At 34.8% G+C, this 11081-nt stretch overlaps 1 protein-coding gene across 1 annotated transcript in view; it reads left to right on the forward strand.

Moving 5' to 3' along the window:
- Positions 1 to 11081, forward strand: part of STXBP5 (syntaxin binding protein 5) — a 268776-nt gene that overhangs the window by 167256 nt on the left and 90439 nt on the right. The window contains exons 10-16 of the mRNA XM_007943195.2: positions 3666 to 3820; positions 4782 to 4854; positions 6520 to 6667; positions 7056 to 7123; positions 7585 to 7625; positions 8561 to 8781; positions 9697 to 9875. Coding sequence (XP_007941386.1) covers positions 3666 to 3820; positions 4782 to 4854; positions 6520 to 6667; positions 7056 to 7123; positions 7585 to 7625; positions 8561 to 8781; positions 9697 to 9875 — 885 coding nt within the window. The remainder of the gene's footprint in view (positions 1 to 3665; positions 3821 to 4781; positions 4855 to 6519; positions 6668 to 7055; positions 7124 to 7584; positions 7626 to 8560; positions 8782 to 9696; positions 9876 to 11081) is intronic.

Consider the following 11081-nt stretch of genomic DNA (forward strand, 5'->3'; position numbering starts at 1 on the left):
ATTAAATGCACCACTCAAGAGACAGAGTTGCAGATTGGATAAGAAAACAAAACCCATCAATATGCTGTCTACAAGAGACACATGTTAGAGACAAAGACAAAAATATACTAAAAGTCAAAGGTTGGAAAAAGATATATCATGCAAATGGCTTCTGTAAAAGAGCAGGAATGGCAATATTAATTTCTGATCAAACTGACTTTAAGACAAAAACCACCATACAAGACAAGGAAGGATATTATATAATGATTAAAGGATCAATTGAACATGAAGTTATAACCATAATAATAATAAATATCTATGGACCCAATGAAAAAGCCCCAAAATACATTTATTAGATTTTAAAAGAGTTGAAAATTCAAATAGATGACTCACAGTCATAGTGGGAGACTTTAATACGCCACTTTCAATGAAGGATAGAAAAACTGGAAAGAAACTCAACAAAGATGCAGAAGAGCTAAACAACACAGTCCACGAACTTGACCTTACAGATATCTACAGAGCACTTCACCCAACAACAGCACAATATACATTCTTTTCCAGTGCACATGGAACATTTTCCATGATAGACCATATGTTAGGCCATAAAGCAAGCCTTAATAAATTTAAAAACATTGAAATACTGCAAAGCATCTTCTCAGATCACAGTGCTGTCAAATTAGAAATCAACAATAGGAAGATCAACAGAAAAAGAGTAAACACATGGAAACTGAACAACACCCTCCTTGAGAAGATAGCAGTATTTATTCATAACTTATAATAAATAGAATAAAATTAGTTGCGCTTTCCTGACCACAATTGTAATATTCACAGTATGCTGACAGGTTGAAAGAATGAATGTATGGCTTAGTTTGGGTCAGGATAAAATTTTAAATTCTGGTTACTGTAGCTTAGCTGGAAAAATAAGATTAGTAAATTAGTTTAGTGGCAAAATATGGAAGTGATAAGTCAGCTATAGAATGGTTACTGCAGCACCCATTTTCATTCATTTAAAAATATTTAATTTGTATCTACTATGCAGGAGGCACTGTTTGTGACCCTTCTTTGGATTCATCCATTAACAAAACTGTCAGAAGTTACTGTCCAAGTGAAGCTTACATTTGATGAAAGAGAATGACAATGAGCAGAAGAGAGAGATTAGAGAAAAATGCTGTGACAAAAATAAAGCAAGGAAGGAAGACAGGGATATATGGTGTATATGAGGGTACAATTTTAATTAAGGAAATATGCACAAATACGTATACATATATGTTGTTGTTGTTGTTGTTATTTGCCGTCGAGTCGGCCCTGACTCATAGCAACCCCACCTTGGGTTTCCGAGGCAGTATCACTACGGAATTAGGATTGCCCAACCTTCCATGTTTAATTATTAAAAACAAAATTGTCTTTTACCCTAGTATTCATGTTTGCTTATAAAATACATACCTATACTACTACTACTAAGGAGCTCTGGTTAAAGTGCCTAAGGCATTTAACTGCTAACCAGAAGGCTGACAGTTCAAACCCATCAGCCACTCCACAGAAGGAAGACTGGGCAATCTACTTCTGTAAAGATTTACCGCCTCGGAAACCCAATCAGGGTCACTGTGAGTCGGAATTGACTTGGTGGCAATGAGTTTTTTTAAGTTATACTAGTAATAATCTCTTTAATTAAATTTTAGTAATTTATTTGTTTTTGTTTTAAATGAAAATAAACAAAAGTTGCAAGTCTTAATGTTTTCTTTCCACACACCATAAGAAGGGAAATCTTCAGAAAGGGTAAGAAGGCCAGTTTGATGTGATAGTGATAGACAGCAGATGATACTAGCAAGAGCTTTACTGTGGGCCTGGTGCTCTCCTCAGTGCTATTGTGGGTGTGTGCCCTTGAGTCAACTCTGACTCAGAGCAACGCTATAGGACAGAATAGAACCGCCCCATAGGGTTTCCAAGCTGAGATCTTTACACAAGAAGATCGCAAGGTCTTTTCTCCTGCAGGGCAGCTGGTATGTTCCAACTGCCAACTTTTCAGGTAGCAGCTGAGCACTTAATCGTTGTGCCACTGGGCTCCTTCCTCAGTGCTGTATGAAAATTTACTCATTTAACAATTGTCAGAGGGTAGATACTATCATTTTATCTCCATTTTATAGAGGAGAAAACTAGATAATAAGAGGCTGAGTAACCTGTCCAAGATCACACAGAAAGGAAAGCCAGATCTGTGATTTAGGTGCAGGTAGTACAGTTCTAGAACCATCAGTTTCAGTCATTACGGAGTCATACAGAGTGCCTTTACTGCATGTCAAGTTTTAAGATTTGTTAAATGGAGAAAAAGGGGGTCCCATCATGAGCAATGGCTGAGGAAGGAGATAGATAAATTGGCCTTAGAGAGCATAAAAAAGCTGTCTGAAAATCACAAGAAGAAAATTGTATATAGAAAAACCTAAATCATCTGTCTGATCTGTCATAAACGACTTCCCTAATAGCAAATGGGAGGACACGTGTGGCAGATCAAGAGCCAGTTTTCTCAGTGTCCAAGGAACTGCTCCAAACCAGTATTTAGGGATGATTAATAAAAATACCCACAAAACAGGCATAGGCAAGTCAAAGAAAAAGAAGTATGCTTGACCCCAATGTATGAAACATACATAGAGTGTAGTTTTTGAAAGTAGGTGTAGATAAATCATTTAGATTTAATAATGACTAACAGGGAGCAGCCTAGTGCCTAAGGCACTTGCCTGCTAACCAGATGGGTGGCGGTTCAAACCCACCAGCCACTCCTTGGAAGGAAGATGGGGCAATCTACTTCTGTAGCAACGCTGCCTCTGAAATCCAAGGAGGGGTTGCTATGAGTCAGATCTCACTGGAAGGCAGTGAGTTTGGTTTGGTTTGTTTGGAATAGGGAGCTCTGGTGGCATAGTGCCTAAGACATTTGACTGCTAACCAGAAGGCTGGCGGCTTAAAGTCACCAGCCACTTGTCAGAAGGAAGTTTGGGAAATCTACTTCTGTAGTGATAACGTCTCAGAAACCCAAGGAGGGGTCGCTATGAGTCGGATCCTACTCAGTGGCAGTGAGTTTGGTTTAGTTTTTTAATAGGGGGACACAGAGTAGGTAAATTAGATTGATGGCAGAGTTGTCAGATTAATTAGAAGCTTGCCAACAGCAGCTGATAGAAGCTATAGAACTATTACATCTACTCTGGAGACCATACCAGCTGAAATTTCAAGAGAGCCCCATAGAAAATTACTTCAGTGCCTGTTTTGCTCAATTCTCTCAAGGGAAATTTGTAGTTTGTAGAATTCTTGATACATGGGTGAGAAATTAACTCATTGCATACAGTGGATGCCTTAGGGCATTAAGATTTTCTTGTGAAATCTGTTGAGAAGGCCAATTTAGGATTGGAAGCAAAAGATACATTCAAGAGATTTATCAGAAAAGCAGAGAGAATTTTGACACCCTTCTGTGGGGAATACAGAAAAAAGATTTAAGGACCAAGACAGGAGATATGAGTGTCTAATATGGCCAGTGTTCATTCTTATTGTAAGTTAACTTGCAATTAAAAATTCCACATTATATGTTTTATAACAATGTTAGATTTTAAGATTTTGTGATTTCACTAAACAAAAAATATGATATAGCAAGAAAATAGTCTGTGCTTTGTTATTTATAATTTTAGTATGTATTTTCTTTCCAGGGAACCTTTTATTATTTTATCAGGAGGTTTATCGTATGACACTGTAGGAAGAAGACCTTGCTTAACAGTCATGCATGGGAAAAGTACTGCTGTGTTAGAAATGGACTACTCGATTGTTGATTTTCTGACGCTGTGTGAAACACCGTACCCAAATGGTAAACTCTGCAGCTTTTACATTCATTCTGTGCAGATAACCTAATATTAAGGGCAAAGATCTACATATCTAAGTAACTTCCCTATCCTATTGTGATTCTTTGGGGTCAGAGATGCTGCCTTCTTAGCCTTGCGGATTTTATTTTAAAGTTAACCTTATTTAAGAGGTTTTTTTTTTTTTTTTTTTTTTTGATATTGCATGTTAGTAGTAAGAATCTTCTCAAGGAGAAACAAAGCTGTAATATAAAGAAACATTTTGAAATTGTATAAAATACTAATGCAACACGACTTACTGTCCTTGAGTCGAATTTGACTCATAGCGACACCTCTCTGGGTTTCCAAGACAATATCACTACAGAAGTAGATTACCTAACCTTTCTTCTGAGGAGTGGCTGGTGGGTTTGAACCCAGCCTTCTGCTTAGCAGTCGGATGCCTTAGGCGCTACGCTACCAGAGCTCCAATAAAAATACTAGCATATATGATTTCAGGAAGAATTAACATTTGTATTTTTACTTCATTTCAAGCTCATTGAGGTATAAAAGTACTTTATAGTTGGTAAGAAGCACATATAAAATATCCAAGAAAAATTCTACAGTATTATAGTAGAACTCTTCTGGGTTCCTATGAGAGCCAAGAGTGGTAATTGTCCTTAATGATGCTCAGATTTAAACTTGGGTTTTGTTGGCCATGTCTTACCTTGGAATAATACCCTAGAAGTTACTGTGAGCTTCTTTAGAGCTCTTTTATCTTTTAATCTTTTTATCTCTTTTGTCTTTACAAAAAGAAAGTAATTTTGAATGGTTATTGAATAGGTTTGTCTCATGTAAAACATACTAGCCTTAAATTATATGAAGTGCTCATAGGATCAGAATATTAAATATTAGAAAATGAAATAAAAGCAAAATATGTTTATGATCTAATTTGGTATCCTCTTGCGTATTGAAAGTTTTTTCCTATTCCAGATTTTCAAGAACCATATGCCGTGGTGGTTCTTCTAGAAAAAGATTTAGTACTTATAGACCTTGCACAAAATGGGTAAGAAATAAAATTTGGTGAGTGGTTATATCCGTATGTGGTAGAGAAAAAAAAAGGGGGGGTGGGGATGTTGTTCTATGCCTTTGAAAACTCTGTATTTGTATCAATAATCTTGACCTTTTTTTGTTCTCCAGATCCACATTTCTAATTGCCAAATTTTCTGTTAGGTTGAATAATACAGAATTCCCATTTTTAAGTCAAAATTTGTTGAATTTTTGGAATTCCATATATCCATCCTAATACTTGGAGATCTTGGGGCATACAAAATCAGCATGTCCAAAATTGATCCTATCACCAATTACCTCCAAATAAGGTCATCTTGCTGCCTGTGATAATCAATTTCAGTTTCTTTTTTCTTTTTTAAAGAACAAGACCATTGTGGAAATATTTGAAAATATCATTTCTGTCTGATAGTCCTAGAATAATTCATTGTTAAATATTTTCTTTTATATCACTTCCCTTCATTAAGTTTTCAAATAAGTTAGACTTTTCACATGTGGTCTGTACTGAGATATATTTAAGTCAAAGAAAATGCTATCCAAGTAACCTGTGACTAGGTGTCATTTCATATATCAAAAGTATCAATTAAATATATACTTCAGAAACATTGCACTAAGAAAGTACCTGTTTCATAAAGAGAAAAAAATTGCCTGCCATTTTACTTATGCACATTATTGTTTGTTTGTGTGTGTGTGTGTTTGTGTTCTGCATTTTTATATGTGTGGTCACAGTTGGCTTTTATTTTGTTTTTATTTTACAACCAGTCAAGAATTTGTCTGAAATTCATCTCCTTTATTTTTTAAATCATTGTCTGTGGTAGACACCATTTAGTTTTTCCTGATTAACCAATTAGGACTTTTTAGATTTTTGAACCAGTTTCTGATTTTCCAGACATTTTTCAGTAACTGCCCTCAATAAGTGTTGAAACCAGAAAAGAAATATCTGAAAAACATTTCAGGTAGAATTTTATTTTAGATAACATTTTTTGTAAAAGAGGAAGTTTTTAGATTAAGTTTTGGACTAGACACTACATTTATTGAAGGAAAAAGGAAGATTAAAAAACTCATGTTAGCTCTCCTAATATATAGATGAAATAGATATCAGTTATTGAGAACCTTACAGCTTAATGTTAAGAAAACAGTTTAAATTCTAGTTCTGCCACTTCCTAGCCAGCATGCCTTTGGCACATTGCTATCTTTAAGCCTTTGTTCTTCAGTAACAAATGCTGCAAGAAGCTAAGTGAGGTAAATATACATAAAGTGCTTAGTTCACAGTTTGGCACTTGGTCCATAGTTGTAACTGCAGCCTGTTTTGTATTTAAACTGAACATCTTTCATTATAAAAGATCTCTCTTTTTTTTTTTTTTTACATATTGCATAAATTAAAACTAATATCGATGGTAGAATTACATGTTTCCTAAAATTCTGTAGACAAAAGCATACCATCTTAAAACTTTTGTTAAAATGTAAATTCAGACAAACTATCATGCAGACCTTCAAAAGGTGTGAACATTAAATGGAACATATTTTACTTAAATATGTTTTTCAATTCCAAATGTGTCAATATTTTTAAAGTTTTTATTGTTATATTAATCATAGATTTAATTATAAATATTAATAATACTAATAATACATATTTCCCTTTTTCTTTCTCCTGTTGTTAAAGATATCCTATATTTGAAAATCCCTACCCTTTGACTATTCATGAATCCCCTGTTACATGTTGTGAATATTTTGCTGATTGTCCTGTGGACCTTATTCCTGCACTTTATTCTGTTGGAGCTAGACAGAAACGTCAAGGTTACAGCAAAAAGGTATTGAATATACATTTTAGTTTTCAATGTTCTATGTTAGTGTTTTGTAATTATCACTAAGGAGCATTTGATAACATTGATGATACTTTTTCCAGATAAAATACAAAGAACATCATTTTCAAAACCAGCTATGTTGTTTACTGTTTTCATATACATATATGTACACCATATTTTATGCAAATAATATGTACATTATATGTGGTTGTCGTTTTTTGCAAGCCATGCGATCCCTTCATGCATTACTTTCGTGTGCACACTGTGTGCACACTATTTACATGGGCATAATATATGCAAAAAATGCAGGGTATCTGTGTGTATGTGTGTATAAAAGACAGTACAGTATGCTTCGATGTTGCTTTATGCAATTCTCTCTCATTTATTTTTTTAGGAATGGCCCATCAGTGGAGGTAATTGGGGATTAGGTGCTCAAAGTTACCCGGAAATAATTATTACTGGGTAAGTAATAGTTTATTTTACTTTACCAAACTCACTGGCGTCAAGCTGGATCTGACTTATAGTGACCCCTCCTTGGGTTGCCGAGGCAGCATCTTTAAGGAAGTACCTTGCCTGATCTTCCTTCCGAGGAGTGGTCAGTGGGTTTGAACCCCCAGCCTTCTGGAGAACAGTCAAATGCCTTAGGTACTACAGCACCAGAGCTCCCAGTAAAAGTCTGTTTTCACCAAATCAATCAATAATAGCTAAACATAAGACTCCATAAGCCTTAGTTGGGCAATAGAGCTTTGCTTTATCATTGTAATATAATAAAAAAATGCATTATTGTGGATAAACTGCCAATTTACCATGATTTTTCCTTTTCCCTCGTTTTAGTGACTTTTTTAAGTAACAGACTTCCGAAGGAAAAAATGTTATTTTTTTTCTGTTCTTCTTTACATTCTTACTCATGTTACTTTTTATAGGCATGCTGATGGGTCAGTTAAGTTCTGGGATGCTTCTGCAAGTAAGTAGTTTGAATAACTATTTGTTACATGTTACAGTCATTGCTTTTATATATCCTGTTCTATAATAACTATAGATAATTCAGCATTGAATTTGAAATATAGGAAACTATATTAATTTTATTAATATAGTTAATAATTATATTAACTGTAATAACTATAATAATTCAGCATTGAATTTGAAATATAGGAAACTATAAATTGAATTCTTGATTATAAAGTGTATGATAATAAACTCATATCATTAAGAAGTGATATAACTAAGAATATTAGTAAATCATAAATTATTGTCAACAGGAGTATAGAAATCCTTTCTTCAAACTTTCTCTTCCTAACACAGAGATAGGAGAAGTGGGGATATGTTGCAAATCAATAGTAATTTCTAAAATAATTCCAAACTTACATCACAAAAGTTTGTATTGTCATTGTGAGATGCAAGTGGTTGTTACATAATAACAAAAAAGAAAAGAATGCTTTTAATGGCTGTTTGCAAACTGTACATGGCAAGCATTCAGTGAAAATCCAGTTAACTCAAGGTATGTTTTATTTTATCGCGCAGGAGTGTGTGATAATATTGCTACCTTTCCTGGAAGAAAAATACAGAAAACAATTTTAGGACACAAATATGTTTTTTATTATTTTCATTGTTTCTACATTTTTTTCCCAAAATTATTTTGTTAATTTTTTTAGATTATCTAAATTGTAATGAGTGTAGTGTTTTTGTTTTGTTTTGTTTTCAGTGAGTACCATAATGAGTGCACCTTTCTGTTTTTATCAGTGTACATTATCTAGGAGTATAATACAGAAATGTAGAATTAAAAATGTAAACATGGTCCAGATAAACATAAGCTGTTCTCCTTATATAATAATCATTAATTAAATATTATCTTTTATCTTTTTGTATTAAAATACCTAACGCATATTATTTTTGTTCTAGTAACTCTACAAGTATTATATAAACTAAAGACATCTAAAGTATTTGAAAAATCAAGAAATAAAGATGATAGGCCAAACACAGACATTGTAGATGAAGACCCGTATGCCATTCAGATCATCTCCTGGTGTCCAGAAAGTAGAATGCTGTGCATAGCTGGAGTTTCAGCTCATGTCATTACTTATAGATTCAGCAAACAGGAAGTAATTACAGAAGTCATTCCGGTAATAGTCTCTTAATTATTTTCAGTTTGTGATGTCTTAACATTTTTAAGTTTGTGAATCATTTAGAACACTGTTTGTTACCAGTTTTGTCTAGAATTTTAAAAGACATCGATATTTACTTTTCCATAAATAGCATATTTTTTACACTCATCGTTTTACTGGACTTTTAAATCCTTATATACATTATGTGTTTCTTTCAAGGAAACTAGAGTGAGTATGAATGGCGTCTTAGTTATCTAGTGCTCTTTTAACAGCAATACCACAAGTGATTGGCTTTAAGGAACAGAAATTTACTTTCTCGCGGATTAGGCGGCTAGAAGGCCAAATCCATTTGTATTTATCATTTAGGTTCTGGGGGAGGCTGTCTTTGTGGACTCCAGGGAAGCTCTTTGTCTCCTTGCCACTTCTGTGCCTCCCTCCCTGGGCAGCCTTCCTGCAGCCTGGCCTCTGTCTTCCTCCATCTTTGCTTCCTGGATTCTGTGCCTGATCTTCCTTTTTATGTTTCAAAAATGACTGGCTTAAGAAACACCCTACACAGATAGACACCATTAACACAACAAAGGAAAAACAATTTCCAAATGGGGTTATACCCACCAGTATAGGGGTTGGTATTCTAATGCATATTTTGGAGGGACCGAGTTCAGTTCATAACAAGTGGATTCCAGTGTTATTAACTGGAGTGCCATGGATTTTTCAGTCACAAAGCCATGACTTTTGAAAACAGTATACACATTTTTTAAAACAATAAAAAAAAGAAAACATAGTTTTTCTTGCTAAATCTTTATCTTTATTCTATATTACTGCATTTTTACCTGTAAAAATCTTTCCACTAAGTTTACTTGTATGTGTGTGTAAACTGTCATCAAATGAACAGTAATTATTAGGAGAAAGTAAACTATTGTACTTCCTCAACAGATGCTTGAAGTTCGACTGTTATATGAGATCAGTGATGTGGAGTCTCCAGAGGGCGAACAGCCACCGCCTCTGCCAACGCCAGTGGGAGGGGCCAGTCCTCAGCCCCTGCCGCCTCAGTCTCACCCATCCACCAGCAGCAGTTCATCTGACGGGCTTCGTGACAATGTTCCTTGTTTAAAGTAAGTTACGAAAAACGACGGACATTTTGATACTGTCTTTTCATTTAGTAAATTATAAGCATTCCTAAACCTGCTGTAACATTTGCCCGTGATGGAACGGAATGACATAAGAACATCCTTCCTGTGTCTGCAGTGGTGAATCTAACTCATTTATGTCAGACTGCTTTCTAGTACTCTGAACATTCGCTTTTTTCAGTCTTCAGAATTGGAGATTCAGTTGTTTTGTAATCCTTTCACATTATCTTTATTTCCATGCCTTTATTGTAGCATTCCAGATTTAAATACATCTTGCTTCTCTTCAAGGACTCCTCGTGATGTGGTGGTTAAGCGCTTGGCTGGTAACCCAGAGGTCAGCGGTTAAAACTCACCAGTTGCTCTGTGGGAGAAACATGTAGCGTTCTGTTTCCCTAAGGATTTACAGGCTTGGAAACCCTGTGACACAGTTCTACTCTATCTTAGAAAGTCACTGTGAATTAGAATTGACTCAGTGGCATGGGATTTGGTTTGGGTTTTGCTGCTGTGCAGGGATAAATTATATAATATTTTCTTTACCTTTTTTTTGCTCAATTTAATGGTTAGATTTTTTTTTTTAAGGCTACAAACCTTAAACGTGGGCAGAGCTGCATATAATGAGGGAAGAGTTAAAAATCAATGAAGAATTTCATGAAGACCATGTGATAAAAAGTACACTTACAGAGAAGTCACTTGGGAAGATGACTGAAAAGAGATTGTGGAGTTTTTCAGTTGCAAGTCAAAGAGATGAAGTAGCTTTGGGGGAGGTGTGGAGTAGACTGTAGTAGGTTCAAAGTAGGGAAGGTGGTAAGGGAATTTGCATTTGTTAATAGAACCAGAGTTTACCCAGTTTTGCCTTAGATCTGCTAGAATCTCTTCCCGTTGCCCAGTAGTTCAGCAACTGCTGTGGAGAAATGAGCATATAATCAAAATTGCCTTCACTCTAAAGACAAAGCTCTGTATCACAAGCATTTTAGAACAATTGATGAAACATACCTTTTTTTTCGGTAATATTTGATAAGCTTAAGATTGTGCATATTAAGGCAGGGGTTATCAAGAAGAGATGATTTTGGCCTTCAAGAGACATTTTATTTTATTTTATTTTATTTTGATTTGGGTGAAGATTTACAGAGTAAATTCACTTTTCATACAGCAGTTCACATATACTTTGTCTCATGTCATTGACCAAAATTT

The sequence above is a fragment of the Orycteropus afer genome, unplaced genomic scaffold (genome assembly GCF_000298275.1).
Source record: "Orycteropus afer afer isolate SDZICR_OR568_19922 unplaced genomic scaffold, OryAfe1.0 scaffold00101, whole genome shotgun sequence".
NCBI classification, from domain to species: Eukaryota; Metazoa; Chordata; class Mammalia; order Tubulidentata; family Orycteropodidae; genus Orycteropus; species Orycteropus afer.